Source organism: Desmodus rotundus, chromosome 4 (assembly GCF_022682495.2).
Source record: "Desmodus rotundus isolate HL8 chromosome 4, HLdesRot8A.1, whole genome shotgun sequence".
In the NCBI taxonomy this organism is placed as follows: Eukaryota; Metazoa; Chordata; class Mammalia; order Chiroptera; family Phyllostomidae; genus Desmodus; species Desmodus rotundus.
This window is the reverse complement of record NC_071390.1, coordinates 38,821,617-38,841,367: the sequence shown is the minus strand read 5'-3', so window position 1 is coordinate 38,841,367 and position 19,751 is coordinate 38,821,617. Positions and strand designations below refer to the sequence as shown.

General features: G+C 43.1%; 1 protein-coding gene across 2 annotated transcripts in view; it reads right to left on the bottom strand.

Moving 5' to 3' along the window:
• Positions 1-264: 264 nt before the first annotated feature.
• ARID5B (AT-rich interaction domain 5B) overlaps positions 265-19,751 on the bottom strand; it is a 175,501-nt gene continuing 156,014 nt past the window's right edge. For both annotated transcript variants that reach the window (XM_024561402.4, XM_024561403.4), the window contains 2 exons: positions 9,628-9,826; positions 265-6,304 (listed from right to left, as the gene is read on the bottom strand). In XM_024561402.4, the coding sequence (XP_024417170.1) occupies positions 4,151-6,304; positions 9,628-9,826 (2,353 nt within the window). In that variant the 3' untranslated portion in view covers positions 265-4,150. The remainder of the gene's footprint in view (positions 6,305-9,627; positions 9,827-19,751) is intronic.

Genomic DNA, 19,751 nt, shown 5'->3' with positions numbered 1-19,751 from the left:
AGATGATCTCGGGCAAACTGATTTACTTATCTAAGCTTTAGTTTTCTTAGCAGTAAAGTGGGCACGGCCATATTTGTGTGACATTGTGAAGATTAAAGATACTGTAGGCCAACTGGGCACTCAGTAGGTTAACAACCTACAGACCTCGTCATCATCACCATTATTATTGCTATTGTCCAATTTGGACACAATGGAGTAGAAAGTCTCTGGTGAGGCCATGGGGCTCCTAGGGAAGAAGTGAAAGAATACTAATACCCAAAAGGAAACAGATAGTAACATTTTTTATTAAATATTACAGTGGATCAAAAAGTACAAAATATCTCTTGCCTGCTATGTGATTGGGAAACTATTGGCACGTAATACAGTATCAAAAGCAGTAATAAGTACAATTTGGAAAACATACAAAATTGAGTGTTTATAGTTGGCTCAGCATTCTTCTGGTAGTGTTTAAACTAATGCAAAGGTTACTCAATAACCTCTCCATTGGGAAACTATATAATATCACTGGGCCATGTTGCTATATACAAATAATCACCTTACAGAGCAGAGGTTACATAGCTGGAATCACCAAAAGTATACAATATTTACAACACAGGAAAATTTAAAAAAGTATAAACAGCCAAGAGATTATGCTGCTATTCTTCAGACATATTTCAACCATGGGGAGACAAGCAGAATATCAAATACATCAACAGCCAACACTGGAATTTAAGTGTTCAAGATAATCATTGCAATGGTGTGGGCACACTTGTTCCCATTTCTCTTTAAAATTGGGACAAGAGTAAAACTGGACCAGATGGGACTTGGCTGACCACCACCAAATGTGACTTTGTGGGACACAAGTGAAGAGAAATAAATGGTTCTCTTTGAAGGCACACTACATAAAATATTTTTGTAGGATCACCTCGAAATTTCCATCAGACACACCAACACAGTGAAATACAGTACTTGAGAATTCATGCACCAGGTCAGAAAGTTGTAAAGTCAACACTGAGTTTTAACAAACCCTTCTGTATATGCCCTGATAAACAAGTGAACTTAAGAGCTTCTAGCTAGTAAATAAATAAGTCAGTCCTGTGGCAAAAATTACAAGTTCCAATCACTTAATAGGAGAATACTTTATTCTGAAACTTGGGCTGTTTTCTCTTTTTTAATGTTGAGTTGCCAAAAGTTAAATCAGAAGTTGCATGGAAAGGCTTTTAAAAAATATTATTTAGAATCTCCAAATCTCCAGTAAATCATGGACTTAGTGCATTTTGAATTGCAACATTTCTTGGAAGCCACACTCAGTAAATAGATTTATGACTCCATTGCCAATTAGATCCCACAGTTTCCTTTACAGAACTACCAATAACAATGGTCTGATTGCACAAAGAAAGGCTTGTGCAATTCCATTCAATAATAAGGCCCCTTGAACTCAAACAATGCAAACAAAACCCTATTTAAGACTTTTAAAAATGTAGTTCTCAGCCAATGAAGAATTCAATGGTCTTTTTGAAAGATTTCCAAGATCTCTGTGCGGAGTTTTAAAACAAATAACACACTGCTTCTGTTGGGAATGTGTGCCCCCATTTCTCTTTATTTGTCCTGATGTTTTGCTGAGGGTATGAGCTTCCTCAGACAGAAACAGTGAGTCTCCTCTTGGAAGAGAAGAGAAAAACAAAAGCTGGACTATGTTAACATTGTTTGAAAATGGTGTGATCGAATTCCAACATGATGAAAGCAGACTGAAATCATCCCAGCGGGGAAAACAAATGCCCCATATTCCAAATGGATAGGTGAGCTCCACCAGGGACAGACGGCCCCCCATTTTCTTTGAGAAACAAACTCACAGGAACCACGTCTGATCTAGCCCACGTCTGCCGCAGAAACGCTGGAGTTCGCTTCATCTTCCATGTCCTCTGATTCTGTGACCATTCAATCTAGTGCAACTTTCTTAGCATCGGTCCTGGTTAGCGTTTTGCCAGCTGGAATTGAGATTTTTCCCCCCTCTATCTTGTGCAATAGCAGGATAATCTGCACTCACACATTTATAATCTAAATTCTACTAGTCTATCTATGGTTCTATTAAATATATGTATATTATTCCACAGGAAGGTAAATAATTAATTGAAGCAAATGGAACTCTTAACACTAGATCTCTACATTCTTTTGTTTCCACCTTTGGATATTAAGTACGTTACATTGAATATTTGGCTTCGTATCATGGAGACATTTCAATACAAATGCACGGCATGCATGGCTTCGTTTAAGAGCCGCAGTTTCATTGTTTACCAGCTTTGATTATTTTGCAGTTGAGTTACCTATTTAGAAGTTGAAAACTGTCACCAATTTTCATAGAATTAAATATCTCAGAGGTAAAAGACTTGGTTAACTATGGTCCTAATGCCTACTGGTAGTGTTGGGGGAGGGGAGAGTTGGCTGGGAGTTCATCAAAGCATTCTTATCAGCAGGGATGGGACTTGGAAAGAAAATCACTCTCTGTATGGATCGATTTTTAACACACTTAGAAAATGCATCCACCTTGATGTTACATCTTGGCAGCAAATGCAACAAAGTGGCAAGAATGACAGTATACATTCTCCACATAGTTTGACTGCTTGCACAGCTTGACCCTTTCTTTCCAACACTAGAATAAGTTATAAAGCGGGCTGCATTGCCAGGTGGTCACAAACATGACACCCACCACCGCATGTGAGTGCATACACAGAGAACTCATGCCCAGGAAGCCCAAACAGGGTGACTTTCTTTTGAATGGGTAATCCAGTATGCCAACTGGCTCCATACACGTGGCCTGGAAAGTTCTTCTTGGGAACAACAAGAAATCAACGTGAAGAAGGCAACACGACTACCTATTACCCCAGAGTCCACAGCCCAGGGAAGGGGCCTGGAGCGTGGGCCTCCGGCTCCTCGGTTTCTTCTGGGTAGTCAAGCTCCATCCTCTTCCCAACCCCCTTTCCCGGACTGCTTAGCGGGATCAGGGCCAACACCAATGTAAATCATTCTGGCTCCTGTTCTAATTTCTGGAATTCCTAAAATATCTGTGCAGCCCACAAGTATGTCCTCTAGACTCTGTTGTTATTCAGCAGCTTGCTGCCAGTGAAGTTTTTGTTTTTATGATTTCTCTGGTATGTAGAACAGTTTCACAGCCTAGATAAGGTAAGTTCAATGCTCGATATTTTCACATCACCCAATACTTCAAAGCAAAGCGTTTGGTCGGGTAAGCAGTGTATGAGCTCTTTCAACTATGCCATTTATGAGGAACAACGTCCGGAAGTTGTGGATCTGCAAAGGAACGTTCTTTGCACTATGGCGTGCTCAAATGTTTCTCTTTCATTTGTTCCACTAGAATCAGTTGCTTCAATTTGTAAACAATAACTTTACCACCCAAAGCTGCTCAAAATGATAAGATGTGGAAAAAATTACAGACACACATCAACAACTAGGACAGTCAGTCAGCCTTTAAAACAAAACAAAACAAAAACAAAAACAAAAGACCTGCCAACAAAAGCGATACTGTTTAATTAAAAAAATAATAATAAAGGGACAAGAAGGAACTGGGAGGAAATGGAACTACCTGTATATAAATTAGGAGAGCAAACAGTGATACGGGTAGTTTTAAGAAGCAAATATATACAGTCAATTTAACAGTGTTTACTTCTCTGGATTGTTTAATAGTGTCAAAACAAAAGATCGATCGAAGTTTCACTATACATTGCATTGATTGAACCTTGGAGAGTTTTATGAAAACAGGGGCATCCCATGGCATATGTTTGCCAGTCTTCCTTGCCCCTTCCTTTGAAATGCCTGCCCCTTTTTCGCCCAGATTGTTTCCTGACCATTGGAATTCGGGGTCCTTGAAGTTCTTCCTGGATACACATAAATCCATTCACAAGACCCCTGTGTGAAGTGAACCATCTGGGGTGCGGGGGCATCTGTGTTGGAAGGGACTCAAGACAGACCAGCCAAGGCTGGTGTCGTCCCAGAAAAATCAGGTATGCTCACCTCCTCTCTTGGCCGCTTTGGCTGGAACTGATCTCACCCCCAGATTAGAAGAAATACTGACTTCTAATTCTACAAGCCATCACTCCCAGGGTAAGGAGTGAAGCTCTTTTAGCCACACCATTTGGGATGCTGGGCAGAGCCGGGCTTACAGTTTTGTACTGGGGTGTACGGACGACAGCTGGGAAGATGGAAAGGCAGCTTGAGGATTTATAGCAGCTAACGGGTAAATGCTGTTGTGCAAAAGGTCCCCATATGAACTTCCTACAGGTGTGGCCGCGGCCAAGTGTCTGTACAGCTGCTGAGAATTTGTGGGCGATGTAAAAATTCCTCTTTGCATCACAAGCGAGTGGAAAGCCAAGGGCTGCATGAGTGGAGAAAGAACAGTCTGGTTTTTCAAGTACTGCAGAGAATGAGAATACCCTGCTGGGAGCCTGGAGTTGAGGCCCGAGTTACACAGGCTCCCAGAATACAAACCTGGGAAGATAGGGGAGGAGAGGGGGAGCTTGTGGCCTTCCGACGCACCACCGGAATGCCCACCGTGAGCCACCTTGCTGCCTTCGCTCTCCTGCTCACAGGCTTTCTCCTTCCCAGAGACCTCCTTGGATGGGTCCAGGGGAGACACGGCCCGGGCCTTTTTCCCAGCAATCACGAGGTCCAAATCCTCCAGGCTGCGCTTTATGGGACGCGCTGCGCCTATGTTCTGAGGGCTCACCTTCCGGTGCAGGATAGGGTGGACCATGCCCTCCATCTTCCTGAAATTCTCCAGCCTCACGTGGTGAGGTTTGCCCGACCTTGAGAGAGCTTCAGGGTATTTTTTAGGAGCTGACATAGTCATGGGTGATACCCGACAGGCTTTGGGGTGACAGTCTCGACTGTGGCTGTTCATGACCTGGAACTGGGAGACACCTTTGCTCTCTTGGAGCCCTGTGGCTGAGTGGGCCAGACCCAGGACCTTGCCCATGGGTTTGTGCGGGTTCTTGGGAAGGCTCAGATCTGTTGGCTGGTCATCCGTGGTGGCTTCTGCTGCAGCTGACTTTTTGTCTTGCAGATGTACAGAGGAGAGATAGTTTGCGTGGAGCTTTTCTTGGTGTTTGTGGGAGGAAAAAGAACTGTTTTCCGATTCCCTGTACATATCCCTGCACGGGTACTTGGATGTCTGTTCATTATGAAGATGATGTTCGGTGTGTCTGTAGAGGCTGTGGAGATGAGGAGAGGAGTAGAAATCAGCCAGGAAGCTGGGCACATGGGAGTGGGGCAGTGCCCTTTTCTCTAAGAGTTTCTCCTTGCCCTCCTGGATTTCTTGCTTCAGGACATAGGAGTCAGCAAGGGGGCTGAGGTGGTGCTTGGAGAAGCTGCAGCGGTGGGGATCCGATCGACTCAGTTTGTCATGCTTAAAAATGTCATTGATGCTCTTTCTGTCCTCAGAGGGCTTGCTCCTGAAACTCTGCACGTGCTGAATCACTGACGGCCGGCTGACCGCCATGTGGTCAGTGCTTTGGCCGTGGTGGGCCTGGGACAAGCCTGAACACAGGTCATCCCTGGCAATCAGTTTCTTTTTGCTGATCAAAGGGGGTGGGGAGCCATAGGGATAGCTGCTGGAGAGGCTGGCCCCACTCACTTGGGACAAAAGCTTTTTCTTGGCCAGTGGGGACATGATGCCTGGGTTGCCCCTTGAGTAGAGCAGGGGGGTGTAGTTGAGCCCATGGTTCTCATTCATGGGCCCAGTCAGGTCTTTGTCTTTGAACATGTCAAATGACTGGACCACAAGGACCTTTGGGGTCTGCTTTAGTGCATTGTGGATGTCGTCACTGCCCAGCTGGTCCACCTTCACAGTGCAGTTGGCGATGTAATCTGCCATCGCGGGCACTTTGTCATCGTCCATCTCGCTCTGGTTTGCCAGTGGCGGCTGCGTGCTGGGGAAGCCAGGGAAGGATGTGTCTTGGAGTTCATTCTCAGGGCTCTCTGTGAAACAGCAGGGCTTGGGTTCAGATTTTGAGTCCACAAGAGCACTGGGAGAGGCGAGAGACTGTTTGCCAGCCCCTGGGTCTCTTTCAGGGGCCAGAGGGGCACTTGGGAGTGGAGGTGCAGGCCCCTTCTCTCCCACCTCCTCTGCCACCTTCTCACTGTGGGCACCTTGGTCGGTTTTGCTGTCCTTGTCTGGGTCCGCTGTAGACACCAGGGGCCTTGCTGCAAAATCCTGGTACCCTTCCAGTTTTTTCTTCATGTCTGCTGCTGGGAGAGGCTCAGTGCTGCTTTTCGGGTTTAAAGTTTCTTGCTCCTTTTCTTGTTCTGATGAAACCTGATGAAAGATTGCAAGACAGTCAGAAGAAAGCCCAATGCATTGACACATTTTGCTATGTACTAAAATATTAAACACAGCAGTTTTCTTGAAAATAGGCTTGTCAATCAGCTCACGGAGTTTCTGTAAAGCTTGATCACTCCCCAATCACAGCTCTAAACAAAGAATCTAAATTACAGAAACATTAGGGGAAATATGCATACTCACTTTAGTCCCTTATGAGCCACTTATCAAAATATCAAAGTGTTATGTTCTGATGGTATACAATCATATCACTCCTTGATTCTAATATATAGTTTAATTTTGAGGTTGTCTTCTTGTCAAATCAGTCAATTATCCAAATGGGTTTTAAATTACATGTTGTGCTTTATGACATTTTGGAGAAAGTTTTTTTAAAAGCATCTCTCTTTCAAAAACCTAACCACCCCCATGTCAACAACAAACTCACTGTAACTCCTTGCCTTTCTTTGAGAGAACTTATCTTGTCCTAATATGTCCAATTTGAGGTATAAAATTAGCAATGCTTAAGTGTTAGCAATTTCTACTCAGTGCCATATGAGTAGATAAGCTAAAATATTGAAAAGTGACGCAGATGCAACATCAGCCTGTTTACCTAAGGGACAGAAGGACTCTAAGTCCTCCTGGGCTGCAGCAAATTACATTTCTGTTAAAGCTAAAAATGAAGTTGTCAAAATTCAGGCAGCCAGTGCCAGCACGAATACAGCTTTTCTGTTCACTGAAATAAATTGTAGTCAATGAGGTGGATGTTCTTTATGTGTCCCTGTTGACAGAAGTTGTGGGCACAATTCGACCCATTCATTGCATTATGTAGCTGTGCAAACTATGACCTTGGAAGGTCATTTTAACTTTCCATCTGTGACCCAGCTGACTGACAAGCTCTTTTAAAACTTCTGCCATTCTGCCCTTACATGTCTTAGTGGAGAACAGTCCCAAAACAGTTGTGTGGAACTAGTCTTTCTCCCCACCTCCATCTCATCCCCCGGACATTGTTCTTCTTTGGGAAGAAAAGACGTTCTGACCCCATTAGTATTTTCGGGTAAGATTGAGGATGCTGGTATAGGGATGCACAGGAATAAAAATTTGGGGAATCACACTCATTTAATAGATATTTCTCCTGAAAGTCACTTAAAGATATCCCAGTTTTTAGGGATATATTATACCTGAGAGACTTTACGTACCATCTGCTTTTTCCAGTGCAAATATCATGACCTGTTCTACATTAACAATCATCATTGGTCCCTTGAGCTTTTATATTATGTGAAAATACAGAAAAATGAGTATAGCAGGGAAAAAAGCCAATGTCATTTAAATGCTAGTTTCTGGTGGGTTTCTTTGCAGTTTCGAGTGTGGCTGTAGGGGATGCTCACTTCCACTGGAGTTTCTATGACCTAGGCCTTTGGTTACATGGAGTTCTACGCATTGGGCTGTAAACAGGTTTAGGAGGTCTTTAAAAGCTACACAGAAAAAGGTAAGGGATCCTTTTTCTAGGATGGAATTTTTGATCTGCCCTTAGTATGTTTAATGGTTTCTTCTGACTGGGCAATATGCAGTCCAATTACTTAAAGATATCAGGTTTGACTAGAAGGGCTTCTTTACAAGCCCTCCTATTTCCATTGAGTTCACTGCTTCATCTTGAAAACATCAAAAATTAAGAACAATTAAAAAAATGACAACAATAAAGCCCTAACCAAAAACTCGGATACAAAATCAATGGGAAGAAATATACCTGGTTAACAACATGGGTCTGTGTTGAACATGGGGAACGATTCTTACTCTAAGGTCAACCTTGAAGAGGGTGTGAGATTCTGGGTAGTTTAGATAACCAGATCATAATGACCTTTGACACTCAAGACACCGACAGCTCCCTGAAGGGAACTGTTGGGACCTACAGGAAACAGGGAGCCTTAAGGCTTTAAGAGTTTCCAGGGACTGAAAGTCGTCTGGCTCTACCTCGGACAATGGTCATCGCCTAACTGACGGGCTCAGGGCAGGGGCCGAGGATTCCTTCCACAACTCACAAACCAACCATTTTAAACATCCCCAGAGTGGAGCCATTCAAAGGTCAGCTGTCCTCTTGGTCCTCAGGGTGCCCCTAGGTGCTTTGGCAATGCTGTACATATGGTATCTAATAGAACTCACTGATCCAAAATCCTATAATAAATCACCAGGCCAACGGGATAAAGGAAGAATGGAATGTAAGCCTTAACTTGGAATTTCCTTGCTTTTGGCCATTTATGTTGCAAGCTTGCAGATGTTTAGAAATCTCTGCATCATAACCCCTCCTCCACCCTTTTTTTAATTATTAGAGCTTAAAATAATTGTGAAACAAAAATAAAAACAAAAGTAAATTTCGTCTTCATGTTCATGTACCCTTCTGACACAGAACCCAGCTGAATACGTTGAATTCTAGTTAGGAGAGTGCTGTAGCGTTTGTGTGGTGTGTGTTTTAAACCAGTGTTTAATTAGGGAGTCTCTTATGTGTTCATTAGAAATCTGATTTTTTAGGGGGTGTTTAATATCAGCAACAAAATTCCCTCTGGGGTTGAATCCTAGAACATGCTGTCTCCAAATGTGGCCGCTAAGTTTTTTTTTTTATAGGCAGCAGGGTTTTTATTATTCATGTTGAAACAGAGCCCAGACCAGCCTCCATGGCTGGCTCTGCATGGACATTAATGGCTTCCACCAAAGAGCTGTTGGGGACTGTGGGTAGCTGGGGCTTGTTTTAAAAGTTCAGACACTACCTGTTAACATGAGAGATAATAATGGTTTCGGAGGAACCATTTCAAAATTTCCCCATAAATAGTATGTACTTAAGATGTTTCTAAATTGGTCTCAACCCAAGGCTGCTGCCCAGAGGTCAATTACAGGAGGCAAAGGAGTCTCTAAAGTTTTCAGGACAGTCCTGCGGAGACACGGCACATCAGTTTCAATGCCCCTCCCTGCTAGGACCCACGAAACGTGTTTTAAAGTCACACCAGCTCCTCAGATGCACTCAATGTGAAATGGCAGAGAGGCCATATCTTTCAAGTTGGAGTCCCTGGGCTTCACAGAGATGAAGCTCTAGCGCCTTCCATCTCAAGTCAGTGGTTGCCATTGGTTTGCTATGGGATATTCGCATCTGTCTGGATCATATTCTTGGCCTACCCCATTCAATACCACACGCTGCCTTTCAGCTCTGATGATCTGATTGCTCAGTCTAGTGCTGCAACTGTGCAGGGTCACAGCTACGGACGCAGAACTCTGGGAGACCCCGAGGCAGGACATGTCTCACGGAGGTATTTCTGTGGAAGAAAGCAACTCACCTCAGATGCATCCTGGGGCTTTGGGGCATTCTCTTTTTCTTTCTTGCTCTTAGAGATTTCATGTTTGATGCGTTTGGTTCCTGATACTTTTGTTTTATTCTCATTTTCCTGTGAACTGTTCTCCTGTTTCCGAGGTTTGATTGGAGGCAGGGGTTTGTCTTCCTCTCCTTTAATAAACCTTTCATAAGGCAGGATTAATCTAAAAGGATATCAGAAGAGGTGATCAATCAGAGGAGATAATTCCATTAGCATCGATGTTATGGGTTTATTTTCTTTTTACGTTACACGCAATTTATTGTTGCATGACTTCATTTCCAGTGACACCAATGCTTTTCTAGAAACTTACTCCACAGTTACTTCCCTACGCAAAACCAGTACCTGGTGACACATACTCCTTTGCAAGACTGCTTTCTGGTTTTTGTGAGTCTCTACACCAAGGGTAACAATGGAAGCATCCAAGTTAGATCATCGTCACTGCCCATGGAGTCCGGCGTGGTGCCAGCGACAACATCATAACAATAATAGCAGCAATAATGATAGCTGCTGTTTATTCACCGTCCTGCCAACTGTTGAGACAATGGAGTCCCCGAAAGGGTAAAGAATTTGCCTGAGAGCCACATCATTTGAATGAGGTAGAATTTGAACCTACTTATGCCCATCTCCAAAGGTTATATTTTCATCATGTCAAAACATAGACCAGACACATAAGACAAAGATGTTAATGGGAGGCAAGCACAGCGTGGCTGAGATAGCTGTCTTATCCAGCAGCTCCGAGGGGGCAGGTGACCAGCACGAGCAGCTAGCTCTGTTTTGGGGTGCCAAGTAACAGAGGGCCTCGGTAAGAAGGAAGGTAGACAGACCACTCCCACCACAAAAATCAGAGGGCTGAAAAATTTAAGCATTTTAATTACATAAATTTTTCTACAAAGTACATAAAATTGCTCCAAAAAGAGAAACATCAAACAGCTCTACTTTTAATCTGTTTCCCCTTTGCAATGTAGCTCTTGATCTGAAAGGGAAAAATAGCTGATGTAATTAAAAGGGATGGATTGCATTACAATCTCAGTTTCAACTTCAGTGATTAAAGTTTTTATAATGCATTTGGTATGATTAATGACTCACTGTGGGATTAATACGAGACTCAGTCTTAAAAATATGAACTTTAATACAGCAAACATAATTTGTTTTAAATAAGGCAAGTTGACTCAATGAAGAAAATGTACTTGGCTTATAAACAACATACATCTGTTCAAATATCGGGAACCCTAATTATTTTTAAACTAAGACTCCCAGGCAGAAACTTCTTTGGTTTGGATATTTGTTAGCTATCCTGAAATTGGTTTCTAACTAGGCCATTTGGACCTCAACTACTTAACATCTACAACTGTTCAGGTTTGCGAGTACAGACACGGGGACATTTGTGATCATAATATTTCACTCTTCAGTAAAATACCAAGTAGATGATGGGAAAATCAAATCCCAATTTATAGCATATTAGGGACAAAATTCACATACTGAGCATGCTCGGACAAGGTATGTGCAAGGAGGCGTGAGTAATAGTTTCGAGCCCTCCATCTGGCAGGGGGCCAGCCACGAAGATCAACAGAGCCCATGGGGAATAGTTATCTTCAGATCCCATTACAAACTGAGTTTAAACATGTTACAGCTGCTAAAACTGGAAACTGTTCTCTCCATGTAGACTTACTAAAATAATATATGGCTGCCAAATACCTGCTTCCCACTGTAATATTACAGTTAATGTTTATATAATAAAAAGCATAACTAAGCAGAAGAAGAGAGGAAAAAATAGCAATCTTGTTCATACTTGAATTTATTTGTCTCATCTGTAAAGTCCCAACATTCTCCCCAATTCCTTTTATCTGTGTGGTTATGCCAGGGACTTTATCCCCTTTCCCATCGGCAGGTTGGGGGTTTTTATCTGGGAGCCAAATGCGTTGCATATTTTAAATTGGAGAGAAATATTTTAAATTGACTTCAATGAAGACATATTTTTATTGCAGGGGCAGATAGGTTTGTTTGACTTTTGTTTGGTTGCCATGGGAATCCAAGGAGCATGGAAGTCTGGGTATTCCAATGGTTGCCACCCTTCCCCCAACTCCATTCTCTAATTGAGACAGTGACACCAGGAGAGACCCTCTTTACTAAGAAGGGTGGCCACATCATCTCTGTGTGTGGGGAGGGGAGGAGAGCAGAAGCAGAGAACTGAGTGGGAGAGACACCCAAGGTGGTCCCCAAAGCACCCTTACCTCAGGTTCTGACAGTCCTGGGCCAACCCAGTTCTCTAGATGGTGCTAACGAAGCTTTAGTTTCCTTATACAATTTTGCAAATTCAAGAGGCAGGGCAGCATTTCCATTTCATTTCTTTTTTCTTTTCTATTTTCCCCCCTTCACTCAACTCAGCAGCTGGCTGGCCGACAGCCGTAAAAAAAAATACATTTCACTTTGCTGGTCAAAGGCCTAAAGCCAGAAGCAGGAAATCTGGAATTAAATGTTTCTTGTATCTGGAAAGAGGCATGACTAAGGTAAAACTGAATCCAAACACAAGCCCTGCTTGTTCAAGTCTTCCAAAGGGAGTGTGTATGTGTGTGTGTGTGTGTGTGTGAGAGAGAGAGAGAGAGAGAATGTGTGTGTGTGTAAAGGTCAACTGAGTGGTTTTTTTTTTTTTTTCCATTCTAAATCACTGAAAGATAATTATAGTGGCTCAGGGGAAAAAATGGCTCCCAAAATAAAACAAGAAAGGCAGCAGCTAAAAAGAAACAAGTAGAAATATGACCAACTAAGTCCCTGAAGAACAGGACATGGTCTTGCACGGCACCCAAACAATTGCCACTCATAGAGTGATTTCCGTTCGCGGCGATTTTCACTGAATGTTTTCCAGTTATCCTGTCAAGGAACAACACAATGACCCCACAGGATATGATCTTACCATTTGATTATTAGTTTTTTACAGCATAAGGGATGAGCACCAACCATAATAGGTTTCTGAACATTGAAACATTGAACGTACATGGGAGCATTAAAAACAGGTTAGCCAATACCAGGTCAACATTGCCCAATGCAGGAAGCTGAGTAGATTGGTACTATATAAAGAATTTAGTATAATGCAACATGCCTGTGCCTTGCAGAGGATTACTCCTCAAATATTTGTAGTACAACAAACTGTAATCAGTTTCTAAACTGCACAGATAAAAGCAAAAATGCACCTGAGCCCCCAAGAACTTATTACACAGAAGAAATCTTTTCAATGGAATGCAACTCTAGGAATGCACGTTGGGTTTTAGGTGGGTCGAAGTAATGAGGAAACGCAGCAATATATTCATTACAGAGACGCCCCCTTCTTCCTTCTCCAGCCTGATCTACATCTAGTCTGGGGATTGAAAGCTGGGCAGATAAATGGGTCTTTATTATTATCCAGATTTCACATTTCAGATTAGCAAAATGCTTATTTATGATGCCATTAATGGATCTCAAATAGGTAAGCCATCATGTATTAAAAAATAACATCTTTCCATAGGCATAAGATTTGTAGCAGCGTGAGATTTTTTTTTCCCTAGGAATAATACAAGAATAACATTTTCCACCCCAAAGCAGAAGCAGTAGGGGAGCCTTTTGCTATCACAGAGATTCTTATTAAATTCAGTCACTGTGAAAAGCAAGATTTTTCCTCCTCCTTTTTTTTTTTAAAGACAACTTAAAATCAACCCAAATTAAAATTAACAAATCAATGGCATTGTAACCTTGATTTATTAGTGTCTGAGCCACTAAATTATCATCACACACAAAAAACTACTGGTTTGAAAAGATTTTGGCTTTGTTGAATCTCAAGTTAAATAATGGCGCTCAGTGTACTAGGTTTTTAGATCTGCCTCATCTGATATTATGAAAAATTCAATACATTTCTCTACAGCAGAAGTCAGGGGTCAGCAAATCTATTACTGTAATGTAAGTAATCTGGCAACCTGCCAACTCTTTCTCCCTTTTATTATTTTTTTTAAACACCAAGGCAGATAATTTTATATTTACAAATTCTAAAATCCTCGGAGGCCTTGCCCCTCTTTCTCGACAAAAAGCAGCAGCCTCGCGCCTGAGAAATGCATACCTTACATGTCCTCATCATTTGCATTTCACACAAAAGAAGAAAAGACCCTTCATCTTTATTAGGCAACATGCCCCGCCCCTCCCCACAGGCACAGGAAAAATAATGTCAAATCTCATCTGAGCGAGCAACCACTAATGTCTCCTGTATTGATTAATGCTTGCATGGAATGACTGAACTTTTGGGCCAAAACATTTAGCAAACAGTACTTAAGAGGAGAAATGAGAATCTATCTATTTATAAGATCTCTGAAAAATGATATTATAATAATGTCTGGAACTGATTTAATCTGGAGAGTGGGGGACAGAAGGGGGAAATCTTTAGGGCTGCATTTGAACCTCACCCTACTTACTTTACAGGTACTTTTAGGGTGTTGAGGCCGTAAAAACCACCAGGCCTGAGGATCTGCTGGGGATGGGGAGCAGGATATTTTAGGGGCAGAGGGAAATAAAAGCGGTGTTCGTGTTAAGACAACAATGCTACTATTCTTATATTATTAGGTATTTTTGTGGTGGTGGAAAAGAAATGACATATTGGTTCCTTGGGGGCCTCGGACCTGATCTGATCCCAAATGGAGTCATTACACCTCCAAGTCGATTCTGAGGTTGATAAACTCTAAGGCTTGGCCAGACATTTCCCTTCTCAGCCAGAAATTGAAAATATAACTTCACTGTGAAGTGTTGGAAGCAATCTTTCACCAAATATGAAGCCAATAAAAGGTATATTTTTTCTCTTTTGAAGATGAAGTACACACATTTATTAAGGTTCCAAAAAGTATAGAAAGTTTCTAATCACACATGCTGCTCCCCTCTCAGGGCCCCAGGTCAGGGCTCTAAAACGGCAGAGGAGAATTTGGCAAAAGACATCAGGATAAAAGTCGAGACGGATGTGCCCAGCCAATGTGCAGAGAGGCGGGAATGTCCCCTCAGCGGCCGCGATGCTCGTGGAGTTCAACAGCAATTGTGCTGCTTCGACCCTGTTTTTGTTTTTTTAAGACAAGCTCCACCTGAGAAAGATTTGGGCCCTGGATAAAGATTTCCATTTCATGGTACGAGTTTCAGCAAAGCAAAAACAATAGTGTGCAGAGTGTGAGGAGCAAAATACCAGTAACCAAGAAAGATGAGAAAGAGGCCTCCAGTGTCACCTTCCAACAAGAATGAACTGAAAGCTTTGAGCCCCAAACCAGGGAGGGAGGCACGGTACTGACACATGGGCTGCAGGGAACGAGCCTATGGCAGGACCCAGCAGAGCCAAGAAAATGGTGGGAGAATGCAACATGGACTCTGAGCAAAAGTCAGCTTGCTCGTGAGCTACAAAGGGTAAAGTGTTCCAAGCTTTTAAAAAGGGAAGCAGGTATAAACAGCATCATTCATTTGTATTCTCTGCTGACATACCTAGGAGGTATGTGGCCCATTGTTATCAACAACAGAACATAGATACTTGTCTTCAGCAACGCTCTTGCCACCTGCTCACCAGGGGCTTCATTACCTACTCAAGGGGCAGCAGAAGATGGGGTGGAGGGAGTGAGCACAAAAGAAAAATAGAGAAAGAAAGAACTCATGGACACAGACAACAGTGTGGTGACTGGGGGAAGGAGGTGGGGGATGTGAAGGAGGGTATAGCAGGGATAAATGGTGCTGAAAAAATAAAATACATCAATAAAATAATAAAAGATTATTCCAAAATAAAAACCCAAGAAAGAAAGGAAGAAAGAAAGGAAACCTTTTAAAGGTATTGATTCCATTTGCTCCTAGAAGTGGTGGCAGAGTTATTTCTTAGGCCCATTAATAACTCTGATACCTACCTCCATGGTCTTGGAATGACTGTGACCCTAACTAAGTGAAAGTGAAATGAGTAGATGACTGGTCAAAGGAATGCAGCTATTAAGTGCCAAAACTTGAATTCAAACACAGATCTGCCTGCCTCGGCTCGTCTGAGCTGCCTTCATCTCAGCCAGGTGGCTGTGCACCTTTGCACATTGTCCGGGAAGCATCAACATAGGGGAGAGACTGAAACCTTGACCACCTGGGTTAAGAGAATTCCAGCTCCCAAGGAGCTCTCTTAAGACATCAGAGTGAGACTCCTTTTCTCAGTGGCAACAGACCTGGCACCAGACCTACGTGGAAATAAAGGGCCAACCCCCTACAACAAAAGCAGCCTTATGGCTTGGACACTAAGCACACTAATGCTTTTACAATGTGCCACAACTCTTCAAAAGGTTGTAACCCCAGCTGGATCAGGCCCAATTTGATGTTGGAAGGTAAGAGAAGCTCAGGAACCATATCCTCTCCAAATTCCAGTCCGTAGCACTTAATCTTAGCAAGTCTGAGTTCCCCAAAGACTACCCAGCTAGACTGGAAGCCCTTAGGGGACTCTGCTTCTATGATGCCTCCTTGCCACTTCTGAGAGTGTCTAAGTTAATGGCAGCCCCAAGTCTTTCAAATGAAGACCACATTGAAAAAAGTTCAAATAGATATAAAAAAAAGGCTGACTTTATGCCCCAGTAGTTAAAATACAGGCTCGCAACAGAGGGCATGGACCATAAATAGGCCCAGCCCTCCCTCCAGGATGCCAGCCAACCAGGGTGGCAGCAATTACTCTTCCCAATGAGAACAGTGACTAACTCAGAATCAAGCTGCATGGGTCCATTTCAAGAGCAGATGAGCGTCATTTCAAGAATAGGAGACAAATATAACTACAGTATTTGCAACATGATGTGGACCCCACAAGGGAAGGCAGGCCGCGTCGATCTGTAAAAACAGCAAACAGCTATGGCATTTAAGCCCCATGCATGAGAGATACCACGGATTCCAGAGCTTCTGAAATGTTCAACAACCCCCCCATACATTTATTATTTTAATCAAACTTTGTAATAACTTGTACAAAGGCAAAACGTTCCAAGAGGTTTTCAGTGGAAGAGTTAAGGATATATTTTAATGGTAAACAATTACATTCTTCTGTCATCTGATACTTTTTTTTCCCCCTTTCTTTTTTGGAAACATGCTTTCTGAATTTTCAATAGTTCCTTTGTGAAGGCATCTGTTACTCACATAATTGAAAAGATGTTTGTGCAGTGGCATGCTTGAGAGTACAGTTATTTAATCTTAATGATAAAGCCCTGAGGATAGAAAATCATAAGTAGAAACCTCTTGTTATTTATCAAAAAGAAATGGGGCTAAGACACCTAATCTACTCTCAAATTTAAATCCATGCTTGATGAAAACTATCAATAAAACATGGGACCTGTAAAGTTCCTTAAATACGATAGCCAGGTTCAAAGGGAAGTGGGGTGGGGGAGACAGTGAAGACACAAATAAGACAATAAAGGAGCCTGACAAAGAAAAACTGCTGTTTGGCAAACTTTGTTTTTTTTGGGGGGGAGGGGTCAAACAAAGAACTTGCTGTAGTTTACAGCATGACATACACACTGGATTAGTTTGTGCTTGAGGGTGTTTTTACACTCAACTGTGTAAACTCCAACTTCTATTAATTACAACTTGCATTTAGAGACAAATTTAAGAATTTTTAAATAGAGATTTTTCAAAGGCGGTTGTTTATTTTTTTTTAAACAGAAACCAGTTTTTCTACTCCGGGGCTTGGCTAGTGTTTTGTTTTCCTTTTTAAAGTTTTCTGGAAATATCCAGGCGTTGGAAAGTTATCAGAGCATTTTAGGCATGCTGAATGAGACGGAGGGAGGCTCTTGCTTATGAAATTACCTGACTGTCCTTTCGTGAGACATTCTTTACAGACAATAAGGAACTGCTCCAGGAGTAGGGGGCTTACACCCACTCAGCTCGGGACGGTTGTAAGAACAAGTTAGGGGAAGTGTAGATGGGAGAGCAGCAGCCGCCTCAGCCTGCCTAAATCTCAGTGCCTGTCTTAGATTTCCTGGGCTGCTGGTGTTGATAAGGGCCAGGAGGCCTTCTGTGGGGTTGAGGGAAGGGGAGATAAGAGTGCCTGGGTGGCAGGGTTGCAGAGGTGCTGCCAACAGAGTGCTGGCTCTGGCCAGAGCCCCCATTACCAAGACATCAGCACGTGTTTAGAAAGGAGAGGCAAGTCCACAGACTGGTCAACTCCACCGCGGGTGAGGATGGGCCATGGGAGTTAAAAGTGGGGAGATAAACTACAATACCTGTCTTTGGTGTATCTGACTTGGAAATTCAGCTCACCTAAACAGCCCCTCCCACCACCTCACTCCCTACCTCTTCACATGTTTCCTAGAGGGGACTGTCCTTTTTTGTTTAGATTTAATTTAATTCATTCGGCCCCTAGTTCCTGAGTGCCTGATATGTTTTATGATGCTGCACTGGGTGCACTGAGGAGTCTCAGGAAAGCAATACCACATGGTCCTTGCCCTCAAAAAGAGTTTCTTTATTGTTTTTGAATTCAATAACTTAATTATTTTAGGCAACTTATGATTTATCTTAAGTTCTAACCGAACCTCTTTAAGATCCAGTTCACATTCTAGATCCTCCTGGAAGACTGCTCATTCGACTTGGAAATTCTCTTTAATCCGTGTTGAATTTATTATTTGTATTGATTACTTACTTACCTAAGGCTTTTATGGCCCTAAATGTTTAACTCCCTTTCGTGTAAGTGTGGGCTGTGCATCAGGCCCCATGATAAGTTAGGTAAGCCAAGGATCACAGCACCCCGAAGTTCTAGTGCACTGACAGACATGCGGGGGCACCACACTGGGAGGAATTCTGAGGCTGAGTTGAGGCTCATGGGAAGCAGCCTCACGTGCCCTTAGCAACCGCTGCAGGAATGCGGCAGCACCGTGCCCTTCCTCACTGTGCGCTAGCCCTATTCTAAACTCTTCAGTTCATACGCCTTCCCTATCTCTGACAGTGTTTTACGTAGATGTTCAAAAGGCGCCACTGCCTCTCGAGGGTAGCAGCATTGCAAAAAGGCAGTCAAACAAGTGGAAAACCTATCCTACCCTCCAAAAACTCACCACTTAACCAATTTCAACTGTAATCTGAGGCTACACTGGTAGATCGTCACATCCCAAGAAGTACTATTTACCACATCTGGACCGGCTTCGGGGGTTCAGAGTGATACAAATTGGAGGCATGTACACGAGGGCAAGCCAAGCTCGGTCAAGTCCCTAAATCCTGTTCTGACGATTGGTTGAATGGAACAGGAAGATGTGACGTGAGGGAGGGGCTTTGCCAAGTGTGGGGCAGCACATGGCCTAGAACAGGGAGCACACAGGACGAGGCAGCCCTGAAAGGCCAGGTGGGGTCTGTGGAAGCCTCAGAGGGCATCTAGCTCAGCGCGTGGAAGTGTTTAGATGAACAGTGCCTTTGACGCTGACACTTTCTTCCTCCCACTACAGGGCATTGACCCAGAGTCAAGATCAGCTTCCTGCCAACGATAGTTCAGTTTTCATAGAACTTGGCTGCTCGTAGGCTACTCTTTGCTCACGAGCGTGTCTAGTTTAGCTTACATACAATCTTTTCAGAAATACTGGAGCCAATATTTGTAAGTCAGGTGATTTCACATAAAAATGATCTAGAAAGCAAGGAAGGCCTGGAAGCACAGAGACTGGATCTGCCTAAGGCAATGGTGTTGGCTGATCCCCCCGGGGCCTCCCCGGGCTGGGTTGTGTGTGCCAGTTTCCCACTCTCCTGCCGGGCCACCTGTACCTGTACTACCTCGGCTACCTGCCCCAGTGAACACCTGAATTTCTGACCGCTGGGGTGGAGCAGCGCTTCTCCATTGACCTAGGGTGGGTCATTTCCTCAATGTCCCATCTGTTGCCTACTGATACTTTTATTAAACACCATAAAAATGAACTATTAGAAAAAGGCAATATTTAAAAAACACAAAAATACAAGTCTCCATTTTTATTAGATTCAATGGACATAGAGTATTTCTGGCAGACGGCTACACCAGCGTATCAATGTTCACTTGCAGTTGTGCTTGGCTCACCCTGGCCTAGCGGCAAACAGGCCACAGACAAGTCGGAAAACCTCCCTGAGTTAACACTGGTCTAGGTTGC